Raw genomic sequence first — 18,951 nt, 5'->3', positions numbered from 1 at the left:
AAGGGCCACCCGTGGTGGGTGGTCGACGTCCACGTGCGCCGGCTTGAGGCGGTCCACTGCAATCCGGTCCGACCTGCCGCCGATGTCGATGACGAACGACTTGTCGTCCCGTCGCAGCACCCGGAGGGCCCGTCGTACGGCGGCTGGAGTGGCCACCGATGTGCGTCGTGACGCACAAAAACATACTCCGCTGTGCGGAGTGCTGGGGGGACGTAGGACTGGGGGTCACCGTGGTGGGATGTTGGCACGGGGGCAAACCGTCGGGCGGCCTCCTGGAGGTCCGAGCGCTGGTGAGCTGCGGACCAGGGACTGGTAGCGTCGGGCACGAATTCGCCCGGGATGCGTAGCACCTGGCCATAGACAAGCTCGGCGGTGGATGCCTGGAGGTCCTCCTTGGGGGCCGTGCGAAGGCCCAAAAGGACCCACGGCAGCCGGTCGGCCCAACCGCCGTCTTGAAGGCCGGCCATGAGCGCGGCCTTCATGGAGCGGTGGAATCGCTCGCACAACCCGTTTGCTTGGGGGTGGTAGGCCGTAGTACGGTGGAGCTTGACCCCCAGGTTGCGGGCGACCGCGCCCCACAGCTCGGAGGTGAACTGTGGTCCGCGGTCTGATGAGATGTCCGCCGGTGCGCCGAAGCGGGCGACCCAGGTGGCGATGAAAGCCTGCGCCACGTCGGCGGTGGTGGTGGAGACGAGGGGAACGGCCTCCGGCCACCTGGTGGTCCTGTCCACCATGGTGAGCAGGTGTGTGAACCCCCGTGACGGGGGGAGGGGGCCCACCAGATCCACGTTGACGTGGTCGAAACGTCGTTCGGGCACGGTGAAAGGTGCCAGCGGGGCCTGGGTGTGTCGGTGGACCTTGGCCCGTTGGCAGGCCGTGCAGGTGCTGGTCCAATCGCGGACGTCCCGACGAAGGCCGTGCCAGACGAAACGCGCCGACACCAGCTTCTGGGAAGCTTTCCGGCCCGGGTGGGAAAGGCCGTGGAGGGAGGCGAAGATGCGGCGTTGCCAGGTGACGGGCACGATGGGGCGAGGCTGGCCTTGGGAGACGTCGCAGAGCAGGACAGTGTCCGCGCAGGGGATGTCGGCCAGGCGGAGGCCCGCGTCCGCCGCCCGGAGGGCTTGCACCGTGGTGTCGGTGGTTTGGTCCGCCGCCATAAGCGCAAAATCCACGCCCAGGTGGACCGCGTTCGCGCTGGCCCGGGAAAGACAGTCGGCCACGGCGTTGTTTTTGCCGGCGACGTGCCGGATGTCCGTGGTAAACTCCGACACGGCGGAGAGGTGGCGCTGTTGGCGGGCTGACCATGGCTCCGTGACCTTGGCCATGGCGTAAACCAACGGCTTGTGGTCGACGAACGCCGTGAAAGGTCGGCCCTCCAGGAGGTGGCGGAAATGGCGGACGGCCAGGTGTAGACCGAGGAGCTCCCGGTCAAACGTGCTGTATTTGAGCTCGTTCGGCCGGAGCTGCCGGCTGAAAAAAGCGAGTGGCTGCCAAACCCCGTTCACCCATTGCTCATGTACGGCGCCCACCGCGTAGTCGGAGGCATCCGTGGTGAGGGCGATGGGAGCGTTGAGCACCGGGTGAGCGAGCAGTGTTGCGTCGGCGAGGGCCCGCTTTGAGCGTTGGAAGGCCGCATCCATTGCTGCGGACCAGGCGATGTCGTGCTTGGCCGGCTTGCCCCGGAGGGCTTCGTAGAGGGGCCGCATGAGTTGAGCAGCGCGGGGCACGAAGCGGTGATAAAAATTCACCATTCCCAGGAATTCCTGCAGGGCCTTTATGGTGCGGGGACGCGGGAACGTGGTGATGGCCTCGACCTTGGTTGGCAGCGGCACGGCCCCGTTCTTGGTGATGTGGTGGCCCAAAAAATCAACGGCCGTCGTGCCGAAGTGGCATTTGGCCGGGTTGACGATGAGGCCGTGCTCGCTGAGGCGCCCGAACAGTGTTCGGAGGTGGAGGAGGTGCTCGGCCCGGGACGTGCTGGCGACGAGGATGTCGTCCAGGTAAACGAAAAGGAACGGCAGGTCACGCAGCACGCCGTCCATCAAGCGCTGGAACGCCTGAGCCGCGTTCTTGAGACCAAACGGCATCCGCAAGAATTCGAATAAGCCGAACGGCGTGATGACTGCCGTTTTAGGGACGTCGGCCGCCCTGACAGGTACCTGGTGATATCCCCGTATGAGATCAATTTTCGAAAAAATGACCCGTCCCGCCAGACGGGCGGAGAAGTCTTGGATATGCGGGATCGGGTACCTGTCGGGGGTGGTAGCGTCATTGAGACGGCGGTAGTCGCCACACGGGCGCCATCCACCCCCCGGCTTTGGCACGATGTGCAGTGGCGAGGCCCACGCGCTATCGGAGCGCCGCACGATGCCGAGGTGCTCCAACGCGTCGAATTCGGCCTTCGCTACGGCGAGCTTGGCTGGGTCGAGGCGGCGGGCCCTGGCGTAGACCGGCGGGCCCGTGGTTGGTATGTGGTGCTCGATCCCATGCCGTACTGCGACGGCCGAAAACATCGGCCGCGTGAGGGCCGGGAACTCCGTGAGCAGGCGAGCAAACTCGTTCGCCGCCGGGACGGTGCATGCCAGCTCGGTCGGCGCGGAGCTGCTCAATGTGCATACCAGGGAGCTGAAGGTTTCAGCGTTGATTAAACGACGCCGTTGGACGTCCACCAGCAGTCCGTGTGCGCAGAGGAAGTCGGCGCCTAGCAGAGCCATGGGCATGTTGGCGGTTACAAATGTCCAAGCAAAGCGTTGGCCGCCGAAGCAGAGGGTGACGTTGCGCGGGCCGAAGGTGCGGATAGTCGATCCGTTGGCCGCAACCAAGGAGGGGCCGCAAACCGCGGATTGCCTGTCCTGGTCAGAGGCGGGTATGACGCTCAGTTGGGCGCCGGTGTCGCACAGGAAGCGCCGTCCGGACGCTTTATCCGTGATGAACAGTAAGTTGCCCGTGTGGCCGGCGCTCATGGCTGGTAATGAACGCCGGCCCGGCCGTTTCCCGGCCTGCCGAAGGTGCACGGGGGTCGGCATGTCCGGGCCTTCTGTCCGAACCTGGCATGATAGTAACACCACGCTTGGTCAGGTGGAGGCCTCGGTCGTCGTGCTGGAGGTGGTCGGCTCGGTAGAGCGGCCGCCAATTGCGTCGGCAGTTCGGCCGTCGACCATGCCGGGTGCTCGGGCGCCATGGGTGTTGCGTCGGACGGCGGTGGGTCCCATGTCGCCGCTGCGATGCGCTGTCCTGCGGCGGAGATCTTGTCGGCTTCTCTGGCAAGGGCCCGGGGATCTGTGATCGTCGTGCTTGCCAGGGCGAGGCGTACCGGGTTAGGCAGCTGACGGAGGAACAGCTCCCGGAACAGGAATGCCGGAGAGTGCTCGCCGAGCAGTGAAAGCATGTAATCCATTCGCTCGGAAGGGCGCGTGTCGCCGAGCTCAGGCAGTTCGAGCAGGCGCCGTGCGCGTTCCGCCGATGGGAGGGCGAAAGCATCGAGGAGCAGCTTCTTAATCGCGCCGTATTTGTCAGCAGCTGGCGGGCTTTCGAGGAGGCTCAGGGCGCGGGCCGCGGTAGCCGACCCGAGCGCAGCTACCACATGGTGGAAGCGGGTGTCGTCGGCCGTGACGCCTCGCAGGGCGAACAGGGACTCCGCCTGCGCGAACCAAACTGCCGCGTGAGCCTCCCAGAAGGTAGGCAGTTTAAGGGCGACTGCCGTGTCCATGTCGATAGGTCACCAATGAAGGAGCTGGGGCTCCCACGTCGATCGGAAGAATGGACGCGACAAAAAGCTCGAATTCATCCGAGTTGCTTTAATGAAATCAAACACTCAGGCACTCTGAAAACCCGTTTATCGGGCAGCAATATATATCGATTAACCCAGGGGGTTTGCCCAGGCCCGGCGCCAGGGGGCGTGGCCCAGCGTCCTGGCTGCGGCCTGGCAAGTTGAGGGCGAGCCTGCCCGGGCATGCCCGGGCGTCCCGACCGAGGCCTGGCAAGTTGAGCGCGGGCCTGCCCGGGCGTCCTGGACGAGCCCGGCATGGTGATCGCTCCGCGTCCTTGATAGGTGCAAGGCGATTGTGAAAACCCAGCGGCAGCCGCTACAACATAACGTTAATGTTATCGTAAATCTAATGGTTGCACTAGTCGCTTTGTAGTGACTGCAAACTTACTGGAAGTTAAAATATATCATGTTCTCCATGTAAAAATAGCGGCAGTTTTGTGTCAGTTACGTCATTACGTCTATGATGTCATTACCACGGCTCACTGCAGCGACCGGCATTTTAATTTACAAGTGGGGCTACACCCGTTCACAACGGGATCTGCAGGAAGGGTAATTCCTCTTTGGGGTATATAGATTACAGTCGATCTATGGTCGGGTCTCAAGAACATTGAGTGTGTGTTCATTTACCAAGTTTCTTGTGGAGAGATCGCGAAGTGGTTTGAGGATTCGAGCAAGCACTTCATTCAAAACTGTTAAGGAACGGCTGGCTTGGCAAGCGCTAGCTAGTTGCTTGGTGAAGGAGCACATCTCCACACCATGTGGGGTATATAGATGAAAGTAGATCTTCGCTCAGTTCTGTAAGTCAAACTTACCTAATGGATGTCGGGATTCCTCCAAATTTCTTTGTTTAATGTTATAAACAGCGTTTGCGACTGTTTAAAAAGCAAATCATATTTGTTTGTGGTTTATAATATTTTACAAGCCCGCGGCTTCGCCGCTGTTCGCCTTTTGGTCTTGTTTTTTTTCCAAGGAACTTCCGAGAAAGCGTGAATACTGTCCATATTGAATTCGGCCTTCATTAATTGAAACAGAACAGGTCATTGTGGACAAAAGGTTTCTGGTACCTGAATGTCGGGTTTGCACCAAAGATTTTGTGATCGAATCGGAAGTTTGCGTTCCTTTCTTCAAATTTGAGAAACATATCCCAAGGTATGTAGTGCCTCAAAAGGTTTTTCCAGCGAGTCTGCAGGAGTAAATCAAAGGGGTAACCTCGATCGGAAATCCGACCGAGGACCCAGGCACCTCGTCGTGTGCTCAAAAACACCTGAAAAGGGGCAAAAGGAGAAGGAAAGTTGAAAAGCACTCTCCTCAAATCACTACCAAAACGATGTTTAAATTTAATGACTGCAATACAACATTCGTACTTTGCATTACTTGTTGTCAGGTGGCAAGATTAATTGATTGCATTTTCTCTGCATCAACAATCAGCTAATGCTGCCCATCACTACTAGATGTCAGGAAGGTAAACCTTCAGGATACGAGGAGAAAGTTGGATGATGGAGATTGGGAGCGGTTAACAAGAGGATAAGCATCATCATACAAAAGGGAAACCATCAAGAGGTCAATGTGTGGAGTGCAGAGAAGGTACGAGGGTTCCAATGAGGTGTGAAAATAGAATCAGGAAGAGGTCAGGGTGGTTGAGTGGTGAGATGAGGAATGTTATTAAGGAGAATCAGGAAGAGGTCAGGGTGGTTGAGTGGTGAGATGAGGAATGTTATCCAGGAGAATCAGGATGGGGTCAGGGTGGTTGAGTGGTGAGATGAGGAATGTTATTAAGGAGAATCAGGAAGAGGTCAGGGTGGTTGAGTGGTGAGATGAGGAATGTTATCCAGGAGAATCAGGAAGAGGTCAGGGTGGTTGAGTGGTGAGATGAGGAATGTTATTAAGGAGAATCAGTAAGAGGTCAGGGTGGTTGAGTGGTGAGATGAGGAATGTTATTAAGGAGAATCAGGAAGAGGTCAGGGTGGTTGAGTGGTGAGATGAGGAATGTTATTAAGGAGAATCAGGAAGAGGTCAGGGTGGTTGAGTGGTGAGATGAGGAATGTTATAAAGGAGAATCAGGAAGAGGTCAGGGTGGTTGAGGAGAATCAGAAGGTATTTATTTGGTATAAAGTAACAGGGCTGGAGTTTGATTTGTATCAGTATCGGTGAAAACAGAGGAAGGATAAGGAAATAACTTGGCAAGCCAAAGAGAGAATGAGAAGTACGTGGATGGGAATATTTTACACGAGCAAATACCACCCATCGCTTCGCTGGTGGGAATAGTAAGGAAAAGGAGAGAGAAAAGAGGAGAGAAAGAGAGAGGGGAATGGAAGAGGGGGGTGGAGGAGGGGGGTTGGGGGGGAGAGAGGGGAATGGGAGAGAGAGAAAGGGTGGGAAAGTGAGGAGAGAGGGTGAGGAAAGGAAGGGGAGGAGCTAGTTAGGGGGGTGGTGAGGAAAGGGGATGAGGAAGGTGGGGAGAGCGACGCCTCAAATATTGAGTAGAATTTTTTCAAAGAGTAAATTAATAAAATATTATTGTACACCGGTCCTTTCCTGTTCCATCTCTCGTCGCTGCATGACGTCATTGCGGGCCGGCGATGACACGCGCTGAAATGGAGTAAGTAGGCGTCCTCAGTATTCATTCCATTTGTTTATTACTTGGCAGCAATTATTTTTTTGGACGAGTATGTTGATCAGTCCCGGTGTGTGTGTGTGTGTGTGTGTGTGTGTGTGTGTGTGTGTGTGTGTGTGTGTGTGTGTGTGTGTGTGTGTGTGTGTGTGTGTGTGTGTGTGTGTGTGTGTGTGTGTGTGTGTGTGTTTGTCCGCTCATTTATACTTGCCTAAAGGTCAAATTTTTAAACGGAGCATCACGAAGCTTCACCAAATGGTAGAGTTGGAGGTCCGACAGAATCCTATTAATTTTTAGGTTAAAAGGTCAAGATAGGCCAAAGGTCAACAACCTTTTCAAATTTCTAAAACCCTCAATTTTTGTGCGATTGACTGGAAATTTGAATAGGATTTGCATATCGGCGAACTGAATTCAACCACCTACTATTTTTGAGCTCAACATAGGCCAAAAGGTCAACATAGGCCAAAGGTCAACCACTTTTCTTCAAATTTCTAAAATCCTCAATTTACATCCAATTGACTTGAAATTTGAATAGGATTTGCATATCAGCTAACTGCATTCAACCACCAACTATTTTTGAGATCAGCATAGGCCAAAAGATCAACATAGGCCAAAGGTCAACCACTTTTCTTCAAATTTCTAAAATCCTCAATTTTCATTCGATTGACTTGAAATTTGAATAGGATTTGCATATCAGCTAACTGCATTCAACCACCCTCTATATTTGAGGTCCACATAGGCCAAAGACCAACCACTTTTTTCAAATTTCTAAAATCGCCAATTTTCAACCGGTTTACTTCAACTTTGAAGACGATTTTCACATCAGGTCACTGAATTCAACCACCAATTATTTTTCAGGTCGCAAGGATGCTCTACTGAGTGCCATTCTACTTTGTTCTGTTTTGCCAAGTGTCGCTCCGTGAGTGATTTTTCATTTGTCATGTCGGTCTGTCTTTTTTGTTTGTCCGGCGATATCTCAGCCATCCTTTCAGCTCGGAAGCTGAAATTTGGGCACAATAGCGAGCAAGTGCTTTGGCATAAATGATATTTGTGATTTATTAAGGAATCGATTAGTTATTTAATTATTATCCATTAATTAAGTACTTATTTATTTCCTTACTCATCTGGGCAATATCTCAGGCACCTTTTGACCTGGGAAACTAATATTTGGACATGACAATGACCAAGTGATTTGACTATAAATGGTATTTTTGATTTATCGATTCGCGAATTAATCGATGAATCATTAATTGATTAATCAATCAATCGATTAATTATTTTTTTCAAATTAATTAATTGTTCAATTAATTTTCAAAAACTTCGATTCAGATGAAACACTGGTTTTGGTATGCTTTTTGCCAATTGATTAAGAAATTAATTATTTTACCATTATTTTTTATTTATTTTAATTATTAATTTCTTATTTATTTTCTTTCTCACCTTTTTCACCCATCTCAGCCACCTTTTGACCTGGAAAGCTGATACTTGGACAGGACAGTGACCAAGTGATTTGGTTAAAAAGGGTATTTTTGATTTATTGATAAGCTAATTAATCGATTAATTTCCCCGATTAATTCATTATTTAATTAATTTTCATAAACAGATTTGGATGAAACACTGCTTTGGGTGTACCATTAGTCAATTGGAAATTAGAGATAAGAAATTAATTATTTTACCATTATTATTTATTTATTTTAATTTTGCAATTAATCAATTTATCAATCAATTATTGCACACCGCTCCCTCCCAATTCTGTCTTTATGTGCTGAAGGTGGCCCAGCAATGACCCGCGCTGGAGGTTATGTTATTTATTTATTTTGCATGGGGCGGTGTGCTTTGAATGTCGCTCTACGTTTTTAGCTCACCTGGAACGAAGTTCAGGGGATCTTATGCGATGACGCGTCATCAGTCCGTCCGTCAGTCCGTCTGTAAACACTTGAAACTTCTTCCCCGAATCGCTGATGGGATTGTGATCAAACTTGGCACAAATGATATATGTTGTGTTGTGACTAAAGTTTGTTCACGGCATTAAAAAGAAATAGGGGTCTAAGGGGTCGACCAGGGGTCAAAGTGGATCCAGGTTTGACCCCCAAAATAGGAATTAGCTTTTTCCTCTGAAACCACACACACTATTTCGATGAAACTTTGCCACAACCTTCATCACCCGTGATGCACGAAAGTTTGTTCACGGCATAACAAAAAATCTGCCTGTTTGGCGGTCTACGGGGGGGGGGGAGGGGGGGAGGGGAGGTTGTATACTGAATCGAGGCTCGTGAAAGAGCTAACATTTATTTCACAAACAAATCGACAGGACAAACAAGCTATATAAAAAGAGGGAGCGGAAGACAAGATGGGGAGAGAAGGGGAAGCACACAAACATAACATTTGAGAGCAGGGAGATGTGTGGGAGGGAGATGGCTTGGGGGGAGGAGACTTGGGAAGGGGGTGGGGGGGGGGGTGGGAGAAGTATAAAACACAAGGACACCAAGGACTTCCAGGACAGAAGTTGGTATTTCAAAAAAGTGGATTTGGGGTGAAATTAGCGGGGGTAGAAAAGATCAAAGTTTTGGATGGGGGAAGATAAGAGATGGTGGTGAACAGCTGTTTTAAAGACCTGGAGGGTGGAGTGGGATTGAAGAGAGTGAGGGAGTTTGTTCCAGAGGCGGTAGAAAAGAGGAATGAAGGAGTGAAGGTGAGCAGAGAGTCTTGATTTTGGCAGCTTAACTATAAGAGGGTTGCAGGCAGATCTTGTGTGACCTGCAGGAATATTTGGGGGACAGAGCCCAGAGAGAGCTGGGGGGGGGGGGGGCAAGGCCAGAGATATAGGTATTTATCTGTATAGGATATAGATATAGGATATAGATATAGGATGTAGGATATTTATTTACCCCCCCCAAAATAGGTATTTGCTTTCTTCTTAGAAGCTGCATATGCAATTCTGATGAAACTTGACCACAACCTTAATCACCCATGTTGTACCAAAGATTGTTCCTGGCATTTACAAAATCGGGGTCTAAGGTGGTCTATGGGGGGAGGGGGGGGGGAGGGGGGGGTTGCCCCTCAAAATAGATATTTTCTTTTTTCTCAGAACCTATACACACAATTTTGATGAATCGTCACCACAACTTTCATCATCCGTGATGTACCACTGTTTGTTCAAGGTATTGGATGGAAAAATTGTAGTCTGAGGAGGTACACAGGGTGGGGAGAGGGGGGGGGGTGGAGGGGGCTTCTCCCCAAAATAGATAATTTTTTAGTTTGTTTAAAGTCTTAAATTATGTTAGTAGGATTCCACATGCTGCCCTGTCTTCTAGCAACCACTGAAATTGGTTTAAAATACTGTTGCGGAGATGAGGACTGTATTTTTTTGATTGTGTGCTGTATTATTATTATTATTGTTTATTCTGCGCCCCCCTACCTCCGGAGCTGTGTAAAGGTGAAAGGGCATCCCATAATTAGTCCACAAGCATACACATCAGCCAAGTAATAGAATACCCCTGTTGATAGTTATCTCTTATTCTGTGTTTTAGGGTAAGGCTGTGTCTCCCATTAATTGAAGTACTCCATTGCACCAGTGAAAGAGAATAGATCCCCTTTCATTCCCATCCCCAAAATCTCCATTTCCTATCACATCCCCTTTCGTCATTGCCGAGCCTCGATTGCCCATATTACATCCCCTCTCGTCATTGCTGAGCCCTCGATTCCCAATCACCTCCCCTCCAATAACCGCCATTGACCACGAGGCAGGGTCGGAGAAGAAAGGCGTGTCTCCACCTCGTCATAGAGGGGAGGAGGGGCGTACCCGCCCGTCGTCATCGAGGGCGGAGCCCAAGGGTCGCGCGACCAACCAGGGCCGAGGTGAGCACCCCGATGGGCGTGTCCAAAACGCCGGCGGCTTAATCGCTGGAGGCGTTATAAAGGCGTGCACACAGGAAGCAAGTGAGTCGGTTGCCAGAGGAGTGAGTTGGTCACAAAGAGTTGGTCGTCAAGAGAGAGTCGTGAAGAGTCAGGCAGTGGAGTCGGTGGTCAGTTGGTTGCGGTGAGGAGTCGGTGGTGGCGGTCAGTGGTTGCGGTGAGGAGTCGAGGAGGGAGGAGATCAGAAGACAGGAAGGCCTTGAGTTGGACTAAGCAAGAGAGGAAGTTGTTGGACTGGGTGGGACTAAGAAAGAGAGAGAAAGAGTCCTGAAGCTTGTGAGGGAAGGAGAGAGAACCCGTCACACCAACCCCCCAAGCTCCGCGTTGGCTCCACCAAGCGTTCACCTCCACCAAGGCTCCACCAAGCTCCGCGTTGGCTCCACCAAGCGTTCAGCTCCACCAAGCTCCGCGTTGGCTCCACCAAGCGTTCAGCTCCACCAAGCTCTGCGTTGGCTCCACCAAGCGTTCACCTCCACCAAAGCTCCACCAAGCGTTCACCTCCAGCCATCCACCTCCTGCCATTCCTGTCATTCCCCGCGTGAGTCTGTCTTTTGTTTGTTCTGTCCTGGGTTAATTAAGACTGTAGGTAAGCTAGTATTTTCCCTGTGTCACCTGCGTCTTATGTGCTTGTAAATAAACGTGACTGCTTTCTTTTTGCTTGTGTGTAAATAGTCAATAAATTCAGTAGTATTTCCAAACCTTTCTTTGCCTTCGTTTTCCTCTTTGCATTGCGTCGTTTTCGTCTTTTCCCTCATTGACTAGCTGCGGTGCGATCCGGCCAACGTTTGGGGTGGAATCGGGTGAGTCGGGGATCCTGTTAGGTCGCGGTAATACACCACCGCTCGGTCATCATAACATCTAAACCGCGATCAGTAACAATTGGTGTCAGGAAGTGAGATCGGACCCGAAGCGCGCTTAACGCGCTCAAAATTATAAAGTACCGAAATTTGTTTTGTTTTACAAAACCTGAACTTTGAAATCGCGCCATGGCTGGTCAAGGCGACGGGATGCCGGTGGGAGAGATAGAGGGGTTAGGAGTAACCCAGGATCAAATGGAGGGGAGCAATGAGGAGGCGGTTGAGGGAGTATCAGGCGCGCAAAATGGCGTCCTCGCGCACGTGGGTGGAGCGGCACCAAATTTTGCCGCGCCCGCGACTGCAGCAGCGCCGCTAGTGGATTTGAACCTTTTTATGATGCAAATGAAGGCCCTTATGGAAAAGAATAGTGAGCAATTGGGAGACCAAATTAGAGGTTTGAAAAGCAGTATGGGAGAGATGGGGGGCCAAACCGGTTGGATGCTCAGAGTGAGCAATTGGGGGTAATGAGGGACGAAGCGAGGGGTACCGGTGAGGAGTTAGACAAGAAATTTGGGAAGTTCGACAATAATTTTGAGGGGTTAGACAACGGGATAAAAGAGGTAAAGAATGGGTTAATGGGGTTAGAAAATAGGATGGAGGACAAATTGCGGGAGATAGGGGAGCAATCCGCCCGAGAAATTAAACAGATGGGAGAGCAGATAGAGGAGGTAAAAATCGGGGTAGAAACCAAACTGGATGCTCAGAGGGATGAATTGGGACAGATGAGGGCGGCATCTACAAAAGAAAGGGAGGAGATGAAGGAGGAGATACGACGAGGTGTGGGTGAGGAGGTTTCGGGGCTACGCGAGGAGGTAAAGCGAGGTGAGAAGCGTATGGAGAAAGAAGTGAGGAATAATACGGCTAGGTTACAGGGGGGCATAGAGGATCTGATGAAGGGAGTAGAACAGCTGACGGAGGGACAAAAAGAACTAGTGGAGCGGGTTCAAAAGAACACTGCGGTACTAGGAGGGTTAAAGGCGACACAAAAAGAAATTAAAAACGAATTAATAGCGACGCAGAGGCAATGTCAGATGGTACGTGAGGAACTGACAATGAGGGTGGACGAGGTGACAGAGATAATGGAGACAAAGGACCGAGAGGTGAGGATGCACATAGAGATGGTCACGGTAGCCTTAGAGGACGAACTTGAGGAGACGCACCGAGAAATAAAAGAGGTTAAACAAAAATTAGAGGAAGTGGAAGAAGAGGTGAGTGAAATTAAGAAGAGACGGACAGAAACTAAGAGAGAAATCCAGGAGGAGGTAATGGAATTGGTACAAGGTCGGTGCTCACTAACCAAATAAAGAGTTTGCAGGTGGCAAAGGAGGTGCGACGACGAGGTACGGAGGTGAGTGGCAATGTATATGATGTGAGGAAAGCTTCAGTCGGCTTGGGGATTGGTTTGGATCCGGGTGTTCGTGAAAGGCCGTTGGTGAAGTGTGCGACAGGTCTGGTGTGCGAAAAAAGAGGTGTGCGAGAATGTCCGACCATGGGGTGTGTGAGGAAAAAGTGCACGCCGAGGAGTGAGTGTGCCGTCAAGAGTGAGTTGGTCGAAGCACGTGTGCGAGGGGGTACATGGAAGCGCGGTGTGGTAAGTGTTACGGAGGAAGTAACGAAAGAGTGTGCGCAAGAGGATGCGCGAGAAAGGTGTGTAACGGACAGGTGCATGGGGAAAGAGTGCGCTGTCAAGAGTGAAGGAGAATGCACGCCTGTGGTGAGTGTTACAGAGGGTGTAACGGGAGAGTGTGCGCGAGAGGATGCGCGAGAAAGGTGTGTAACGGACGGGTGCATGAGGAAAGAGTGTGCTGTCGAGAGTAAGGGTGAGTGCGCGGTCAAGAATGGAGGTGGAAGTAGTGAGAGTGACCAGGAGCGTGAGTTGGTTGTGACAGGTGAGCGAGGATGTACACCTGGAATGGAAGGATGCACACCTGGAATGGTAGAGCGTGAGTGGGAAGGCACGCTGGAATTGGTAGTGAGGCACGTGGTTGGGTGTGCGAGTGAGAGCACACCTGTGGTTGTCACAGAGGAGGTGACAGAGGAGGGGGCGCGAAGAGGTGTGTTGGTGAGGTGTGCAAGCGACGAATGTGTGCCAAGGTGTTCGGTGGTCAGGTGTGTGACCAAGTCTGGGAGCGGAATGAGTGTACCGAGGTGTGTAAGGAAAGGTACAAGGAGCATGGGAACAGCTGCAGGTATGAGCAAGAAAGGGGTAGCGTATGCGTGTAAGAATCCAGGTGAAGCATCGACGGTAACCGGGTTCGAGGTTAGAACGACTTATAGCCGAATCGGGCCCTCGGTGCGCGTCGGGCAGCTTCGCGTGCCGCGAGGACCAGCGGGGATCCGAACCACGGCGGTTTCGAAAGAACCGCCGTACGCGATCCACGCTGTGCCTCGCTTGGAACGGCCGCGTCCGGGCTCCACTAGGCGGAGCGGGCAGCCCGATAGGAAGGGTCGTCATGGCGACCACTTTCTATTGAGACGTGCCGGCAGGTCGAGATCGGGACATTGGATGGCTCCACGCCGAGGTGGTGCGTGGGATCTCAGCACAGGTAAGCCTCTGTCCCTGCACCGAGTGCCGGACGCATCCAGCCGCCGGCACCAAGGAACCCGCGTTCATGGCTCGGCTGTACGAAGCCGAGCTTTAGAAGGGAACTGGCGCACCGAGAGGATCTAATAAGTAAACGGGTGATGAGGATAGTGTTTTGGCCCCGAAATTAGAAAAAAGCAAAATTTGATGATTGGCAAAGGATTGGGAGTAATGATTGGCAGATGATGAGTGATTGACAAATTTTTGATTTGTTGGAATTTGGTAAGCAAAATTTATAGTAAGAGATGCCCCATGTGATGGGATGGCAAATCCACCATCCCTCACAGAGTGGGGCAAATGCACTAGGTTTATGGGGTGTATGGCAGTGAAAACTAGCCCGGGTGGGTTTGGTTATATTGTCGGTATCTAGCGAAGATGACATTAGGTGACGTTAAGGTTAGATAGTGACTGATACCTGTAGTGGGGACGCAGGTAGATTAGTGTGGATGATAATGACGTGGGAGCGCAATAATTTAAAGGGGCGACTGGGAAGCGCAAGTTTCAGAGGGGAGTAGTTAGCTGAGATGATGCCGTGTGTATGAAGATTGAACAGGTGTGATTGCACAGGTGTGCAACTGAACAGGTGTGTGGAGCAGTGTATGAGTGAGTGAAGGTGATTGCGTGTTGTGTTGACCAAGTGGTCCAGGAAGAGGAGGAGGGTGCAGGTGGCACCAGGTGTGAGGGCACAGGAGAGCAACAGCAGGTATGGAGAATGGTAGTATGGAATAAATGGTATGGAGTATTGGAATGGATGGTCGTGGAGTGAGTATGGTGGAAATTGTGGAGTGGAGTGGATGGTGCGAAGGTGTGAATGGGGGAAGAGTGGACCCCCATCACGGATACCCGGGGCGGGTAGTGTAAGTGTTAGGTAGAGGGTACAGGTAAATTGTGGTTGGATATTGGCATCTGTGGTGCGGGTGAAAGAATGGTCTTTGGATGGGTGCATTAGTGTTGTGGAAATGGCTGGGCGTGTAGCCTGTTAGTGTGTGTAGTTGGTTTGGGCACTCCACCACTGTGAGGATGTCGGCCAGGTGAGGCCGCAGGTGGGCTCTGGGAGCCGGTAGTTGTGGATGGGGCCCGAGGATCCGGAGGACGGACCCGGGTAGCCCAGTGCCAGAGGGCACCAAGGGGTGACAGAGCCAGGAGAGGGCCTTCCCCAGTTAGTTAGGTTAGGGTGAGGAGCTAGGTAAGCTCGGGTGGCAACTGCAGTGGTGGAGGTGTGCAGGTGGGTAGACCTGCTGGGAGAGCTACACGTCGCAGCCCAGAAATTGTGCGAAGGCACCGGGAGATGAATCGGGGGAGTGAGACCCCAAATTGAGAAGCACCACAGTTTGGTCAATGGGAATTGGTTTTTAGAACCCATAGTGTAAGTTGGCCAATGGATTGGCAGGGAAAGACCCCGGGTAGTGTAAAGTGTGTTAATGTCATTTAGAAAGTAGTTAGGATGAAATCTCCTCGCACCATCTGCATCCACTCACCTGAGGTGACAGGTACTCCACACCATGCCATGTTTTGATTATTTTTTACTGTGCAAATGTTTGGATGTGAGACGCATCATGACGTGGGTGTGACATTGTGCTTTGATGTTCCATCTCTGCCTCCTTATGAGGATTGATGATGAATTTGGTGATGGCAAATTTTGAAGTAGAGGGATTGTGGAGACGAATTTGGTATAGGGGAACTATGGGGAAGACGTGACAGTAGTGACGAATTTGTAAATGTGTAGATTTTTGTACATATGGGGTAAGGGCAAGGGTAGGGTAGGTGACAGGGGGGTGACGTACGGTAGGGACGAGCTTTCTCACTTCGCCCTCCGTACGCATTTCGCCTTGCATTGCCTTATTGATGTGTACCCTTGTGACCTTACCCCTCGCTCAATTGTCTTTCCCCTTTTGTCTCCCACATGACCTGTGCGCCATTGGGTGCCGAGGGGAGCGTGCGTGGGTCGGCCATTGTGCGCCCGAAATTCCCAGAACCAGCTGTCTGCATCGATGCACCACATTATGGACCACATGTCTGTGGCCGAGCACCACTTATGGACCCCATGGGTTGGGGCATGGCCCCTCTGCTGGAACCGGCCCTGAGGGCCCGAAATCTTGCTGGCGGACCTTGGCCACAGGGCACCGATGCCCCACAGGTGAACCACACTAGTCGGCCCTGTGGGCTATAAATAAAATCAAATAAAAAAGGACACATTGGGTGCATTTTTCAGTTCAAATAGGCCGCCAGTAAGAAAATGAAGGAAAAGACAACAACTGGAAGAAATAATAATTACCAGCAGAGGGAGCCGAAGAGCAAGAGATCACCTGCAGGGTTAGGGGTTGTTTGGTTATTTTTTATTGTTGAACACTTGAACAGTGATGACTGCACCGATTGGTGCTTGGGGCGTGTATTGGTGCGTTTTTGGGTGCTTTAATGGTGCATTGATGCAGAGCAGACTGTCTCCCCCCCCCCCAGAAAGAACAATCACAGGTCCTGGGTTAGTCTTGTAAATAAAAGTAGCGTCAAGTATAAATAATGCTTCCCACCGTCAGTGTGTAGTTTGAAGACCATTCCGCAATTCGGTTAACTGTGGGCGTAAGTCTGTTAGGCAGGGTGCAATGGAGCAGCGGGACACATTTATTTATGTTTTAAAACTGTCGCACTCAGGGTCAGGTTAAAAGTAGAGGGAACTACACCTACGTGTCACACTAAAAATAAAAGTTGTAGGCCCGGGACGTGCCTAAGAGGAGGAGGGTGCAGTGTTGCGGAGGACTGTATTTTTTTGATTGTGTGCTGTATTATTATTATTATTGTTTATTCTGCGCCCCCCTACCTCCGGAGCTGTGTAAAGGTGAAAGGGCATCCCATAATTAGTCCACAAGCATACACATCAGCCAAGTAATAGAATACCCCTGTTGATAGTTATCACTTATTCTGTGTTTTAGGGTAAGGCTGTGTCTCCCATTAATTGAAGTACTCCATTGCACCAGTGAAAGAGAATAGATCCCCTTTCATTCCCATCCCCAAAATCTCCATTTCCTATCACATCCCCTTTCGTCATTGCCGAGCCTCGATTGCCCATATTACATCCCCTCTCGTCATTGCTGAGCCCTCGATTCCCAATCACCTCCCCTCCAATAACTGCCATTGACCACGAGGCAGGGTCGGAGAAGAAAGGCGTGTCTCCACCTCGTCATAGAGGGGAGGAGGGGTGTACCCGCCCGTCGTCATCGAGGGCGGAGCCCAAGGGTCGCGTGACCAACCAGGGCCGAGGTGAGCACCCCGATGGGCGTGTCCAAAACGCCGGCGGCTTAATCGCTGGAGGCGTTATAAAGGCGTGCACGCAGGAAGCAAGTGAGTCGGTTGCCAGAGGAGTGAGTTGGTCACAAAGAGTTGGTCGTCAAGAGAGAGTCGTGAAGAGTCAGGCAGTGGAGTCGGTGGTCAGTTGGTTGTGGTGAGGAGTCGGTGGTGGCGGTCAGTGGTTGCGTTGGTTGCGGTGAGGAGTCGAGGAGGGAGGAGATCAGAAGACAGGAAGGCCTTGAGTTGGACTAAGCAAGAGAGGAAGTTGTTGGACTGGGTGGGACTAAGAAAGAGAGAGAAAGAGTCCTGAAGCTTGTGAGGGAAGGAGAGAGAACCCGTCACACCAACCCCCCAAGCTCCGCATTGGCTCCACCAAGCGTTCACCTCCACCAAGGCTCCACCAAGCTCCGCATTGGCTCCACCAAGCGTTCAGCTCCACCAAGCTCTGCGTTGGCTCCACCAAGCGTTCAGCTCCACCAAGCTCCGCGTTGGCTCCACCAAGCGTTCACCTCCACCAAAGCTCCACCAAGCTCCGCGTTGGCTCCACCAAGCGTTCACCTCCAGCCATCCACCTCCTGCCATTCCTGTCATTCCCCGCGTGAGTCTGTCTTTTGTTTGTTCTGTCCTGGGTTAATTAAGACTGTAGGTAAGCTAGTATTTTCCCTTTGTCACCTGTGTCTTATGTGCTTGTAAATAAACGTGACTGCTTTCTTTTTGCTTGTGTGTAAATAGTCAATAAATTCAGTAGTATTTCCAAACCTTTCTTTGCCTTCGTTTTCCTCTTTGCATTGCGTCGTTTTCGTCTTTTCCCTCATTGACTAGCTGCGGTGCGATCCGGCCAACGTTTGGGGTGGAATCGGGTGAGTCGGGGATCCTGTTAGGTCGCGGTAATACACCACCGCTCGGTCATCATAACATCTAAACCGCGATCAGTAACAATACCATTAGTCAGTGCAGTATACTGTTTGTTCCACCAGGTGAGCACCAGGGGTATTGCCCCTGTGTTTAGTGTATTTGTTTAACCTGTACGACTTGTAATTTTAGCCCCACGGACATCCTTGGACGTTTGAACCACACAAAGTGTAAGGTTTGTGGGATGTTTTCATTACTGAGCTTTTCCTTTAGTAAGAACGCTGATGAGTCACAAGTCATTCCACAATACACCAGACAACAACATCACAATCCATCCTTGCACCACTACGCAGTCGTAGTCTTCAGACGCACCGGAGCTGAACCCGAAGACGCGTTTGGGATATGCGACGGATGTTGGAAAGTATCAGCATATCTGTTTGAAAGTTAGTTCATTCTGATGTACGAGAGGAGTGGCACCAATATGGCCGGACACAATTGGGAGTATGACCGTGACACGCACCTGGGAAGCATGTTCGCTGACCTCGGTGGCGATGTCTCCTCCAGAGTTGCCAAAGCCAATGACGAGCACGTTCTTGCCGGCATATGCTGAGGGTTTCTTGTAATCTTTGCTGTGGATTATTTTACCCTTAAAATTTTCAATGCCTGCACAGGGAAAAGGCAAAGTGTAAAATGCTTGGCAAGAAGTGAAAGTGACAATGGCGTTCCTCCAAAAAGGAAAACACGAAACGTAAGCAATTTTCATTTTCGACACAAATTCAAGACAACGTTAAGCTCAGTATAAAGAAGCAAACATTTCTGAAGTCCTTACCTGTAATAATTGACGGACTTGTTTGCAAAGTACCTTTACCAGGCCGGAGATTTGACACTCGCAATGTCTCCACCAGCTTTACAACACAACTTGTACCCTGAACACTTCTTACATTTTTTTTACTTTATACCGGTAGTTGCAACTATCTTGTGTCGACTCATTAAACTTGGTGACATCTTAATGAATGAGCAATTAATTCCATAGAAAATCGTAGGTACCAGGAAAATGATTACACAACGTCACCAAGTCGTT

General features: G+C 51.2%; 1 protein-coding gene across 8 annotated transcripts in view; it reads right to left on the bottom strand.

Moving 5' to 3' along the window:
* Positions 1 to 18,951, bottom strand: part of LOC137428020 (flavin-containing monooxygenase 5) — a 104,186-nt gene that overhangs the window by 24,513 nt on the left and 60,722 nt on the right. For 7 of the 8 annotated variants that reach the window (XM_078777522.1, XM_078777519.1, XM_078777523.1 and 4 more), the window contains 2 exons: positions 18,391 to 18,533; positions 4,834 to 5,033 (listed from right to left, as the gene is read on the bottom strand). In XM_078777522.1, coding sequence (XP_078633648.1) covers positions 4,834 to 5,033; positions 18,391 to 18,533 — 343 coding nt within the window. The remainder of the gene's footprint in view (positions 1 to 4,833; positions 5,034 to 18,390; positions 18,534 to 18,951) is intronic. The other variant, XM_078777527.1, reaches the window with a different exon arrangement.

This window comes from Myxine glutinosa, chromosome 5 (assembly GCF_964187855.1).
Source record: "Myxine glutinosa chromosome 5, kmMyxGlut1.1, whole genome shotgun sequence".
NCBI lineage: Eukaryota > Metazoa > Chordata > Myxini > Myxiniformes > Myxinidae > Myxine > Myxine glutinosa.
The sequence above is the reverse complement of the archived record's forward strand: the minus strand, read 5'-3'. Positions and strand labels throughout refer to the sequence as shown.